General features: G+C 49.0%; 5 protein-coding genes and 1 non-coding gene across 6 annotated transcripts; 3 read left to right on the forward strand and 3 right to left on the reverse strand.

Annotated features, from left to right (window-relative positions):
- Positions 1-2,550: 2,550 nt before the first annotated feature.
- F5891DRAFT_t115 lies at positions 2,551-2,635 on the reverse strand. The gene has a single exon. It is a non-coding gene; the product is annotated as a tRNA-Arg (tRNA).
- Positions 2,636-4,290: 1,655 nt separating this feature from the next.
- Positions 4,291-5,393, reverse strand: F5891DRAFT_962931 (TIP41-like family-domain-containing protein; the record flags this gene model as incomplete). The annotated part of the gene is made up of 4 exons (XM_041375952.1): positions 4,291-4,458; positions 4,515-4,682; positions 4,736-5,018; positions 5,071-5,393. 4 exons carry the CDS (start codon positions 5,391-5,393, stop codon positions 4,291-4,293), a joined length of 942 nt encoding a protein of 313 aa, XP_041219021.1.
- Positions 5,394-5,522: 129 nt separating this feature from the next.
- On the forward strand, positions 5,523-7,543 carry F5891DRAFT_1066694 (uncharacterized protein). Its single transcript, XM_041363112.1, has 6 exons — positions 5,523-5,826; positions 5,884-6,129; positions 6,270-6,467; positions 6,515-6,876; positions 6,932-7,221; positions 7,259-7,543. The coding sequence occupies exons 1-6, from the start codon at positions 5,574-5,576 to the stop codon at positions 7,431-7,433; spliced, it is 1,524 nt and encodes a 507-aa protein (XP_041219022.1). The 5' UTR covers positions 5,523-5,573; the 3' UTR covers positions 7,434-7,543.
- Positions 7,544-7,548: 5 nt separating this feature from the next.
- On the forward strand, positions 7,549-9,287 carry F5891DRAFT_1066698 (uncharacterized protein). Its single transcript, XM_041363113.1, has 4 exons — positions 7,549-7,682; positions 7,738-7,788; positions 7,847-7,970; positions 8,020-9,287. Exons 1-4 carry the CDS (start codon positions 7,672-7,674, stop codon positions 9,067-9,069), a joined length of 1,236 nt encoding a protein of 411 aa, XP_041219023.1. The 5' UTR covers positions 7,549-7,671; the 3' UTR covers positions 9,070-9,287.
- Positions 9,274-10,709, forward strand: F5891DRAFT_772737 (hepatocellular carcinoma-associated antigen 59-domain-containing protein). Its single transcript, XM_041373206.1, has 7 exons — positions 9,274-9,439; positions 9,490-9,648; positions 9,703-9,795; positions 9,841-10,038; positions 10,091-10,200; positions 10,253-10,386; positions 10,435-10,709. The coding sequence occupies exons 1-7, from the start codon at positions 9,333-9,335 to the stop codon at positions 10,468-10,470; spliced, it is 837 nt and encodes a 278-aa protein (XP_041219024.1). The 5' UTR covers positions 9,274-9,332; the 3' UTR covers positions 10,471-10,709.
- Positions 10,580-13,062, reverse strand: F5891DRAFT_772745 (peptidase S8/S53 domain-containing protein). Its single transcript, XM_041373207.1, has 11 exons — positions 13,061-13,062; positions 12,474-13,005; positions 11,988-12,420; positions 11,761-11,933; positions 11,430-11,707; positions 11,299-11,374; positions 11,159-11,244; positions 11,095-11,104; positions 10,793-11,044; positions 10,715-10,736; positions 10,580-10,659 (listed from the first exon to the last, which is right to left on the reverse strand). Exons 2-11 carry the CDS (start codon positions 12,900-12,902, stop codon positions 10,601-10,603), a joined length of 1,818 nt encoding a protein of 605 aa, XP_041219025.1. The 5' UTR covers positions 12,903-13,005; positions 13,061-13,062; the 3' UTR covers positions 10,580-10,600.
- Positions 13,063-13,171: the final 109 nt, after the last annotated feature.

A 13,171-nucleotide genomic window follows, 5' to 3' on the forward strand; every position in this document is an offset into this window, starting at 1 on the left:
AGGACGGCGTATTGTTTGATGTAAATACGCCGACCTGTGTATTTGTTGTTGGCTTTTGCTACCAACTGCAGTCCACCATCGGCTGCGAAATTTCTCGATACGCAGATGCGGGCCATGCACGAGTCACGACTGGCCAAATATGTGACACGCAAAATGAAGAGGGTTTCTCGCCTGAATTATGCCGTCAAGCATTTTCAGTTGTTCTGGACCAGTGTTTAGTCGGCCATCCTGACCAGGAAGCAGCTCTCACCAACCTCGCGTGAGCCCGCCTTTGAACATCGACTTTATCTTCCGCGAAGCCCTTGCATTGCGTCCCCATGGCCACCCCGATCATCCTTATCCATCTATTATCTCACCAAAGCGTTGGCATAGTGCTACAGCAGGGTGCACACCGCCGTATATATCCACGAATCCACGCAACTGTCCTGCAAGCCATTATTCCTCTGTCCAGAGGCCACCTACCTTCGTAACATCGCGGTAGGAGAAAATCGCGTCGATTATGTGTTCCACGAATAAAACCAACTTTTAATAGACGCATCCGATGAAGGCATCCACCTTCGACGAATCGTGCTCGAACTCTGTCCTCTTGGCAATGAACACCGTCCGGATCGCTCGACAAGTTTGCGTGGGCCTTTGTGTTACGCCTTCAACAATGCAACAGTTTTGATGATTTAGACGAGTGCATACAACGTTGTCGTGGAGCCGTTTCTCTGCTCTGGGGGTCTGAACGGTAACTCGGCCTTGTCGCCATATTGCTGCTTCTATCACCACAGCAACTCTCTTGGTCTCAACGAGGTCATTTCTTTGTACAAAGAAGTGCTGAGCCTGCGCCCTGTTGGGCACAATCACCGCAGCAGAGCAGTACTATCATACATCTACATTGGAGGCCTATAACACATTTTGACCTTCTCGCCGGTAATTTGGCAACACGATCATTGACAATTTCACGACGCGAAGTTGCCACTGCCTTCATCAATGCCAGATCACTCCCTGTAGATGCGGCTTTCGCCGTGGCAATCTATGATACGCAGATGAACTTGTGGAGCAGGGTCGTGGCCAGCAGTGATCGTTAGTCCTCGCCTGAGGAAGATCTCGAGTTCACGAGTTACAACCTGGCCCACAAGTTCTCGGAGCTCAACAAGGTTTGTGATGCTCAATGTTCCGGGTCAGCACTCTACGCAGCTCATCCCTTTCGAACGAGGGCAGACGGACGTGGCGGGAACTATTACATCTGTTCTTACTTACCGACACTTCCAGCTCAGATGGGATCTAGACATGAAGGCACATGTGACTCCGTTTTTCACTGCAATTGTACAAGGTGAACTGGGCGCGGGACAAGGCGAGGCGCTCTTGACTATCGACAGCGAGCTTGAGCTCGTCCCTATGACCACCAACCCAACTACTCTATGGCAACGACGCCACGCAAGCAGGTACACTCAACGCTTTCCAACGCAACACCTGGGTGCACCTCGTTTATCATGGAAAGCAGGAGCGCAGGCAACCTTATAACTCACGTTGTGGCACTGAGAGACAAACCTTTGATGCTGCTTGGTATCATGGAGAACGACACTTCACACTCTGAATTCGCGTTCTTATCAGTGTCATACCGCTGTTGGCGGTAAGGGGACGCCCGACGAAGTCACCCGCTTCGCAACTGGACTCCAGCTTTCGGGATCATGTTCCGAGCGTTGGTTGCATATGTTCCTTGTGCATTTGTGCAGGTGGAACACGCTGGTACTGTGAGTTTGACTCATTGCAAGATCGGCTTCAACTTGAATCGGAAGCATGGATAAGTAAATCAGGATCCTTCGCATTTGTCCTAGAGATAGCGTGGCAAAACAAATCTGCTAAGTTGGGGTTCGAACTCTATCGGGACCTAATTACTACTAAAGTCGTGTTCGGGGTAGGAAGCCTGAAGCCTGAAGAAGTCAATTAGGTATCATGAAATTCACCGTCACAGGTATACGTCAGACGTGACGAATGTACGCACAGACCAGTGGACTCAGCCTGGGCCGAGTGCGATCGTTGATTCAACTTGTTTAAACCTATTAAAACTCGATTTATTGGGCTATGTTTCTCCATGAAATAACTCCTGCGAATGGATACTACCACGGAAAAATTCAGACGGATTGATAGTTCTTGATTATTCATTTTGGTCATCTAGTTTACCACTTCTATTTACCAAGCTTGTGGTGCTGGAAACAGGGTCCAACCTTTTACATATTGTTCAGGCCGAACAAGGGTGGAATACCTCCCAGGATGGCTAGCTAGGGACTCGGAAATTCGCTGCTTACCCGCTATCCTACATTTGGTGATACGTTGTGCGCCCTCAGTGCCATTCCAAGGTACTCCGCCCGACCTAGGGGACCCTCTTGTTTGTCCAGCTCCACAAGTAAATATGTAGAAGCGGTAAAACGGACAGAAAATGAAATCTGGTGTATCGATCAACTGTAACTTACTAATTCTCTCATGTTGATCCGAGATGAAAATCAAATTGCCTGCATCGAGAAAAGGTTATAATGTAAAATAGACCAAGAATAAATAAAAATCAACCCCTGGCGGGACTCGAACCCGCAACCTCCAGATGCGCTTCATTAGTAGAAGTCTGACGTCATAACCATTAGACAACAAGGGCTTGTGTGGCAAGCGCCAAATGACTTCCATGATCCTGAGCTCATTTTCCCACTGGACCCCATGCAACATATTCAGATTAAAAGTTCCAACTTGAAGTCTCGTTGGATCCGTCTAGGGTTCTGTAGCTAGCTAGCGCCGCACAAAAACCTGTTGCACGGGTTATAAATAACGGTGAGATAAATCAATTCACTTGAAGCGTGTACCAATGGTTCTGAAGACCTCCACGAGTTGAACAATTCTCATTCGAGAATTCGGGCCGCGGAGGAGGATGGCCGAAAAAACATGTGTTGTTGAACACCGTGACCATATGTGGAAAATTTGTATTGCTTTGGGACATTCGGAGTAGTGTGTCATGACAGCAGTAGCATAGCAGCACGTCATGCCCAATAGAAGAATCGACATTGCATACAATTTCTTGCACTTATGAGGATAGCCAGACGGTTGCTTCAGCCACGTTACATCGACTCATGATGCGCAAAGACTTCGAGTATTTAAACTCCCACATAGACAGCACAGAGTTACTATTAAGTAGCGAGTGCCACGTAACATATCGCTACGTAGTGCGTGGGGTCATTACAATTACCTCGTCATCAAAAGAGAGTTCCCCAGATTCCTGCATGACGGTAATAAAAAAAAACAGATCACGGTTCACAACCCGGTGTCGGACCAAACCCGGCACCCAGTCTGCCTCGTGCTTGTAATGATACCATGTTCTTGGGTATAAATTGCATCAGAAATTTTCCCTTTTCCTCCAACTCACATTCCTCAAACGCTTAGCGACGTCAGCGTGCTCCACACCTTTGTCCCCCTACACGCACAAGTTCACCATGGAAAGTCGCTCTGTCTATAATGTATGATCATCTTCTTTCTTAATTTCGATTGCGAAGATTGAACAGGAGATCACCAGGTGTCTCGTCGTAAGGTGTACACTCCATCATATGTATACGATGGCGCCTCGCAGTTATCATCCGTTTCATCCGATACTTTCGGAAGTTCAGATGACCACGCTGGATGCTGGTCATGGTGGGGTGGTCTTTGGCGTTGCTTGAGGTGCTGGTGACACTCTGGTCAGTAGCCTGTCATAATTGATCGCACTGAGCTGATCATACCATACTCTTCTAGGTGAAGATACACCCTCTCATATTTAAGGTTGAGCGGCTTGCTCATAGCATGGATACAAGTGGCACAGGCGGCCAGCACACCATAGAGTAATCGCAATTCATTCCCGTAGCCATGCCTTGGAAGAAGGAAGACGGCGTTCCCTCACTTCCAGGGATCGTTCTACACATAGCATATATATAGTCAGCCAATAGTAATGCACGTACCACTATTTTGTCTCATACCGACTAGGATCCTTCCGCTTGTCCAACGTAGTTGCAAACCTTGATATGGAATGGGGATCGACGACTGCTTCCGTTGCGCCAGCTACATGAAAGCCCCGCCAATGGGGGTACCGCTCATTGTTCGGCAGTCAATTTCTATGTAGGCAAGTCATTGATTAAGAATACATGCTGCAAAAGGGTGTTGAACATGCGTTCTGGAGTAATTCCCAAAGTCTGACTGTACCCCGAATCCTGCCGCGAAGGTTCGGATATGAAACAGAATTCATGAGTTACAGATACAATGCAGATGGTTCTACCACTTATCACTGATGCATTAGGGTCCATCTCTTGCCAGTACCGCTATCTCTACTTTTGTCCTCAAACCCCTCCAACGTGTCCTCGCCCCTATCTGCTGAGATTCCGTAACAGGTAATTCCGTCAACACCTTCGCAATGAAGTTCGCGTCCGTCAGAGGGGTCAAATCATGGCGACTGGGAAGTCGCTGAAGTTGACAGTTATCAAGGGATAAGTCAACACGAAAGGAAGCATCAGACGCACCCTCTTAACGCCATCATATGGTGCCTCCCAACCACTCAATTGACGTATGACTAGCGAAGGGCTTGAGCTGAAAGAATGATATATCCTCGTGTCATGTGTGCGGAAAAGCACATTATCCACACGAAGCGTGAATCGCGACAAAATGAATATACATGTTGGCATGACGCGCTTCAATCCGACCTCGTCAGATATCAAAAAACCATAGGGACAGCAGCACGAACTATTCGCACGAGAAGGTTGGATGATCCATTATCATGTAGTTCATCCTCAAAAAGAGGGATTTCCGCGTAGAATAATATTGGATCTGGTCGCGTGAGCTCAGAGAGCGGAATAGAATGAGATGGGTTGTCTTGATCGGCATCTATCCATTGTATTGAAGAACTTGGCGAATCGGTGCTTGGTGCAGAATCAAGGTGATGTCCAGGATAAGTCATGGTGTAAGTCCAGTCATAATGCTTGGCTGCGACTGTAACAGGCAACGGAAGGTTCGTTCCAGGGTCTGTGCTGGTGGTACGCTCAAAATCACATTGGTAGAGATGCAGCACGAATTCCTCACCGGCTTTTAAGCCAGGCATCTGCATAGCCAACCTTGACACCACCATCGCCCTCCCCGAGCTCACCTTTTTTCACACACTTGAGGGCATTATGAGTGTCAAACATCATCTTCCACCCAGATGGCTGATGTTCGAGAGATAGATAGTTACTTCCAAACGTCATTTCAGGCAACGGGAATCCAAGCGAAGCTTGCAACGCGTCGCACTCTGATGCGCTAGATATTGGGTTGGTGGACGCGATTATCACCCAATCATTGATTTCGATTGCACGTGAGTTGGGAGTCTCTGATAGCTTGTGTTGCGGTACCGCGACTACTGAAGACATGACTTCAGTAAGAAAGTAACTTTTTGATATGATCTCCTAGGAAGTAACTGTTGTCGCCGTCGTAGCTGTCGTCGTCGAAGATGATCAACTTGATCGGAGTTTCAAAAGTACAAGTGTAGTACTCTAATAGTCTGACTCTCAAGCACTCGAACTTGCCTAGAAGTAAGTACACTAGAGATCATGGAGGGGTCTCGTCCAGCGACACCAGAAGCACCTCCAGAAAACCTATGGTCGTCGATATTGGACTCAGTTTCTTCTTCACGATCAATCCCTTCAAAACAAGTTCTGCTTCTAGGTCCTTCGTCGTCTGGCAAGTCCGTACTTGCCTCGGCCTTGCTACAGAAACCAGTTTCTGAAGAGAGCAAAGACGAGACACGGTCAGATTTTGCTCTTGGATATGATTGGGCCGATATAAGAGATGACGGCGACGAGGGTGTGCTTCACTGCTTCTCAAGTTTCTGTACATGAAGCGTGCTAATGCCGTGACTAGACACCTTGGCGCGTCTATCGGTGTACACAGTACCTTCGGATGCGATAGCTCATACTTCTTTGATACCACACTTCCTGCCTCCTCGGGTATCGCTGCCTCATACCCTTGTAATGATTGTCTTGGATTGGACGCGCCCTTGGACATTTTTAGACAATCTTCAGACGTGGCTCAAGTGGGTAGAGATATGGGCGAAGGGTGATGGATCTCGGGATCTCGAAATCGTTCGAGAAGAGAATCATGAAAGATGTATGTTCATTTGATCGAGACAAACCGATAGCTGACAATTATCTTGCAGTGCAACATCATTTACAGCATTACACTGAGCCCTCCGTCGACGCAGTCCCTGCCACATCTAATATTTCCTCAAATACAGTCCTACCGCTCAGGCCCTGGCACTCTAACCCACAATTCTGCCGGTGTGCCGATTATTGTTGTCTGCACCAAATCAGACCTGATAGACGAGGGAAATGATCTCGTGGGCGCCAGCAGTTCCGGTATGGGCGGCATGGTGAAAGGCAAAGGTGGTGAGTGGGAGGAACGTACGGATGGCGTCATGCAGGTTCTACGAACGATTTGTTTAAAATGTAAGTTTTCTGTAAACTATATTGAGCATCTCATCACACTACTCTAGATGGAGCATCATTATTTTATACCACGCAGCAACCTAACACATTACAGGTGCTGAGGCAATATGCCCTGCACCTCTTATTTATCCCACCGGCACCGTCTCCCATGGCATCGGGATCCGAGGCTCCGGCTCCTCTACGCAATCCATTTGTCTTTCATCATAAGCCGAATCCCCTAGACCGCGATCGCATCGTCGTTCCTGCCGGTTGGGATAGTTGGGGTAAGATCGGTGTCCTTCGAGAAGGGTTTGAGGCGAAGGTTTGGGGCGAAGGTTGGGAAGCAGACCTTGATGCCGACGTGGAGTCCGAGGATCATTCAGGTGCAACAAAAATGTATAAGATGCTAGTACCAGATCGAGGCGCGAAGGTGAAATACGTTATTCTGGTAATCTGGCACACGGACCTCATCTTTTCTTGCGCAGCCACCCCCTTTACCTCCGTTTAATTCCCCCATGGCGGAGCAGGCGTTCCTTGCGAAGCATTATGACGAAAACGCCAAAAAGCCAGACCGGGATCCCCGTGGCGCTTTCCGAAATCCCACGGATACGGCCGCAGCCGGTATTGTTGGGCCACTGGGGAGCAGTAGTTTCAATCTTCCAAACGTTGAGCGTGCTCTCAGCGAGATGGAGGCCGGGATGGGAATGACCAGCTCACTCAACGCCAGCACGACCGCCGATGGGGCGCGTAGACTACCACAAAGGGCTGCAACAGGGTGCAAACGCGACCACTCACGTTGGTCGACCACCAAGCTCACCGACTACTGGAACTTCACCTAGTCCTGGAGGACAAACTCAACATGAAGTCTTACAAAACTTCTTCCAAAGTTTGCTTAGCTCACGGGATCGCGGTGGCGCCAGTGCAACAGCTAAGAGCGTGGGCCCAAAAACAAATGGCAATACTAGCGGTACAGACGATACAAGCTGATTGTATTCTTCTGGTGTACTTTAGAATGATGGATTTTTTGTATCATATGGCACGCAGTGGACACATTATTATTGTGTGTTTTCGGACAATAAACAAGTGACCAAACAAAAGCGACCGTCACCTTAAGACCCGACCTCCATTAACGGGCAGCCGAAATTTGCAGCAAAGTTCGGTCTTAACTAGTTTCGCTTGCTCACTTGTCAGCCTCGTTGTAACCGCATTCCCCTGACACCACAACATGGGCAGATGGTGCGTTAATCTAATCAGTTCAAGTCTATCTAATCACGCATGTCGCGGCGTGTAGGACGGCCGAATATTGTGACGAACTGTTCAGCGCGAAAATGAGGAGCTTGGTGTATGAGTGTCTTCTTACTACATAACTTCTGGCTAAGGAGACCTCTGCTCTGCTGCAGCTCCGGAGCAATCAAGCGCCATAGGCTTGAGAAAATCGAACCCACGATAAGCTATGAGCATTTCGTGGAGGACTTAGACGGTGGTGACTCGTTTACCACTTCGTTGATTGAGATTCTGGTCAAGGTGCGCTTTCTGCTACATACCCTCTGTTCACTTCTCACCTCAGTTACAGGAGGTGGCAGACCGACACCATCGCCAGAACGCCACTGACCGTGGTCTAATTGGAGATCGCACCGCTAGAGCGCTGAGGAGGCTATCTAATCCAACCACTACCTACAGGGAACGTTATACTTGGCGCGCCACCAGTGGTCGAAGAGCAGTGGACCTTTCAGACTACTTGTCGCGACCTCCGGATGAACTCGAAATGGACGAAGAGGCTGATGAGCTTGAGTCACTAGAGCAGTATGGCCTCGTGCCACTCGAGGGCGCTCGTATGAACACTGAGTTGTATGAGGCATACCGGCATCCTCCACGGCCGAATCCTCCAACAACAGCCTACCATGCGTTCTCTCCTGCTTTCTACCCTGCACCGAATCCAGCTCCTGTGCCAGACGACAGGGTGCTTCCTCCTCTACTTGATTCACCCCCTGCTCCACGACTCGGTGGTTTGACACTTCCATCAGCGAGTGGCCTGCTCCATACCTCACTGAGTCGACAGCCCTCCATTCGCCGTCCTGTCAGAAGCAGAACAGCGGATTTCAGTGACTTTAGCGCACGGCGTCGAAACTCTTCGCGACACCTAGCTGATGAGGAGGGCCCATCGAGATTCGATTCGTCCAGCACATTCCCTGGTCCACACGTCAGTGCACCCAGGGAGGATTCCGACCCCCCTTCATCTGGACAGCCGGGCCAGGCCAGGCGGTTTTTCCCTTTCCGTTCACGACGCTTTGAAGTCATTCCCACACCTCGACCTGCACCCAGTACGGGTGAAGACTGGCTCTTCCCACCAGCCCCGTGGTCATCATCCCCATCAGACCGCACTGCATCCTTGGCACTCGATAGCCAAGTTGGTGAAGAGCGCTCCCAGGCACCTCGGCTCCGGCGAGGCGGCCTTAGAGCACCGGAATCTATGCTCTCACGGCATGCTTCGCCTGCCATTAACGCAGGGCTGGCACTGAGGGTATCAGATGAGATAGCTGCTATTGAGAACGCGGCAGCTGAGCGTCAAGAGCAGGCGCGATCTGTATCAGAAGAGATATTACACTCTATTGGTGGACCATAGACTCGTATAGAGATATGATTTATTCCTATCGGTAGGATATTTGTATTATTTTTACTTTTACGCCTCCACTTTGCATATGTTTCGTAGCACATGCTAGCAAAACAGCACACTATTTAGACGGATCATACTGAATTTGTAAAGTCGCGAGTTTGCCACGTCTAAAGTGTACCCCGGATCTTACTTGGATCTGCATGCACCGCATTCGAATGCCAGTCATGTGAATCAAGGTTGTAATAGCCAAATAAGATCTATTCCGAACATCCATGATCAAGAGACGCAACAGACCACAGCCCCGGGTACGAGAATTGTCGCCAGACACAGAGCAATCTTCAGAGCTAGAGGAAGACGAGGACGAAGACAAATCACTCCCGTACGTTATGACCAATAGCTAGTTCAGTCCAGAGAATAAAACGCAGACAGCATCTCGGATCTCATTGAGCTCAGGAAGCTCAGGAAGTCCAGACAAGGAATTGATGTTTCAAAACTATCGAAAGGCGATGCCAAGAAGAGGAAGCGCAAAACTGCAGAGGATGGACAAGAGGCCGAGGGCGGTCTGAGGCCTGGTGCGAGGGTGGATGAGTACGTGAACATGATACTCCAGTGTTTGTAGTCCCGCTCACTCTGAACACACAGCGAAGAAACCAGTACGGATGCGAAAGCAAGGCGAGCCGTTCGAACGAGCAACTTTACGCAGCAGACGAATGTTTTGGATGTCGACAAACACATGTGAGCGTGGTGTCTGTCTCAACTTCTATTCTGACGTTGGTGTAGGATGGCATATATTGAAGAGAATCTCAAGATTCGCAGCCGCCCCTCAGACCCATCCGAGTCCAAGCCTGGGGCAAATGCTCAGGACGAATTTTCTCTTTCCGAGCGGTGGAAAGGAGAAAAGAAAACTGCTGATGAGGGCAATGTCACTAACAGCATGGCTATGCTAACCGCCATTCCCGAAGTTGATCTCGGCATGGAGTAGGGTTTTCTCCATTCTAATCCATTTGATTTGGCTGACTCTGTGAGATAGCACACGATTGAAGAATATTGAAGAAACCGAGAAAGCGAAACGGCAAGTTGCTGAAGTCCGCAAAGAACGCAAACGACCTAATGATGAGGAGCATCTCGTCGCAACTCGATGTTCGTTGTCTCTAACTTGCTGTTGTGAATTCACTATTGACGGACTGCTTAGTCTATCGGCCGCATCTCAAGCAGAAGTCTGACGCAGAAATTATGCGAGATGCCAAACTCGAAGCAATGGGTTTACCACCTCAAGAAGACAGAAGACCTCGCGGTGAACGTCCACAAATGGCGACCGATGAAGTGGTATGAAAACTAGTCAATTTGTCATAATCATTTACTCATGTCTCCCAGGTCATGGAGCGCTTCAAGAAAAGAATGCGCAGGTGAACTACTATCTCTTTCCTGCGAATGATCTCCTGCTTTGTTTCCAGCGCCACCTGGTTGCCTCGAATTGCTCAGTACCTCTTGCTCGTTAGGAATCGCGGAAAGATATACACCTTAAATCCCGTCTATTCCTCTACATGGCCAAGACCAAATCCTTCAACTTTTCAAAGTTGGGTGTACCGTATCCAGTGACTGCAATGATTATCAGCATACAATGTAACCTTGTGCGGCGTATTCATGAACTCACCAGGATCCCATCCAACCGCGGCCTGCGTACAGTCATCACATCAGTCGCTGAGGATCGTGAAACATGAATATAACTTACATTGAAGCCCTCAGTTTGACATCCTGGGTTGCGGCCCTCGGTGATATCATTCAATGCTGTGTATCCAACGGAATATAAGAAAGGGTTCAAGAATCCAAGAGCAGGTTTTCCGGCAGAAAGACGTGCATCGTTCAGCATGGAAACGAATGCAGTGAATGCAGGCGCAGCGCAGGATGTACCGTCCAGTAGTGTCACCTGGCCTTGGTAAACCACTGAGAAGCTTGCCGCTTGTGATGACACGTCGGGGTATGCCTAAAGTAATATTTTTCACAAGACCTCCACAAGTTGAAGGGCCAACTTACACGTCCAGTCCTGAAGATGAGGAGTTAATCGAATGTATGCATTTGCCGGTTTGTGATGACTTACGAGTTATAGAGACCTTCGTAGGTGCCGGGAGCGAGCGTTGCCAAATATGCCGAGACAGCATCATCCTGGTATGAAGGACGAGGAAACTGTGAGGGAGTTTTATTGGTCAGGAGGTGTTACGGAAGGCAGAGGCCACGCACATAGTTACTAAATCCACCCCCAGAAAAGGACGCTGCAGTCTCGGGGATGTTGACAGTTCCACCAACAGCAGTCACACTTCAAGTAGCAATTGATTATTTTAGCTCAGTGCTCGTTCAGACAGGTCACTTACTATGGGCATGAAGCAGGGAACACAGGCAAGAACTTCGGGGTTTTGAGATCATCATTGGAATAACACTGGTGCCCGAGAGGCTCATCAGGATTGGCAACGCCGTCGCCCACGCCCCCGTCGCCAGACGAGAACATCACTGAGACACCACGAGCACCGAGTGCTGCCATGCCATTGCAAATACGAGTCGCGTAAGACTGCGGCACGCTTTGCTCATCGTCACCATAACTTGTAGAGATTGATTGAGGAATTTTAACCTGCGAAAGGACATATTCAAGCCACTGAATATCTGAGTTGTCAATATTAAATTCCAACCGCAGTCGCTTAAACGCACATATGAGTAGGGCTCGTTTGTATCACTCTCTGTCAACAAATCAGAGTCAAAAGGAGGCTCCCCTCTGGTGGCGTAGAACGTTCCGAGCGTGGGCCAAGTAAGCCCAAAGCCGAACTGAGTGTCAAGGTTGGCCTCAAGACCTGCTGCTTCATAGCTCTGGTTATTCTTGCCACCTACGAAGCACACAACAATAAGGCATCGCCGACAGTAACTCGATCTCGACATACCATGAATGGACAAGGAGGTGTAATTTGAGCCATAGGCAGATGGGTTCTGAAGCTGGTAGAATCGCTGAAGATCCACGTCATTGGCAGACTCGTTGAGATAACCAGTGATACCAAGAGCATTGTCGTTAGTGGCAGACGTTTTATAGTCCACCGCGTTATATAACTGTCGTAAGCACGAAACGGTGATCGTGTTGTTGCACCTCGCATCAACCTGGTTGCCTGCAGGCCCTGTGATCGTTGAACCAGATAGACTCGAATCCGCAGGCTGCACATGATTAGTCCAGTGCAGCGTGCTCTTGAACGCCTTGAAACGAGCGAACATAGTAGTGGGCTGAATGAGATCGACGTGATCGTGCAAGATCTCAGGGAGGCTGTAGCTCATTGTCCGGATGATGCTCTCTCCAGTCTGAGCATGCTTGTAAACATGATAATCCTAGGCATCTATCAATCAATGCAGATATTCGCAAATGACATCCACTTGCTTACAGTAGTCATCATCACCTCTGCGAGACCAACAGGGACACGGATAGTAACCCAATCGTTTGCAGGTGATTGGGTGATATCTTCTTCCGCTAAACCGTGCAAGGCAAGCCATTTCCTGACGACGGCCAGAGTCTCAGGGTGGGGAGCCATGAGTGCTTCGGTCTCCTGCTTTGACAAGTGCGCCCCATAACGTGCGTGGCTTGGGTCGCTTACTTCCCGGAGGTGTTGCTCGAGTTCCGGAAACTTGGGCTGAGGCAGAGCGATCTTGAGCTCAAGCATGTGATGCTTTGGTGCGGGAGCATGCTTATACCACCCACTAGGTGGACCATGGATACTCTCTTTCACCTTTTGCTGGTAACCCCAGAAAGGCATCGCACTAGCCAGGGCAGCCGCGAAGGGGAGACTAAGCAGAGCGAGTCTCATCGTCAGCATGCAACAATTGGGGAGCCTACGAGCCAGTCAGAGCTCGCATCGTTAATTTATATCGAGAACAAAACTTCGAATAACGTTAGGCAATCTGTTTACTAAATTGGCTCTGCACTTAAAACGTTATTAGATCTCGTTGATGCAAAAGGTGTTCTAGTACTTACCGAAGTTGATTACTTTATGACAAATGACCAAAGCTAAATGCATCAGGCGTCAAGATTGCTGGAGTGATGTGGGCCATACGGTGAATGTGAGCACGTACACTAACAAAATCA

The sequence above is a fragment of the Suillus fuscotomentosus genome (assembly GCF_016647785.1).
Source record: "Suillus fuscotomentosus strain FC203 chromosome Unknown F5891scaffold_99, whole genome shotgun sequence".
Lineage (NCBI taxonomy): Eukaryota > Fungi > Basidiomycota > Agaricomycetes > Boletales > Suillaceae > Suillus > Suillus fuscotomentosus.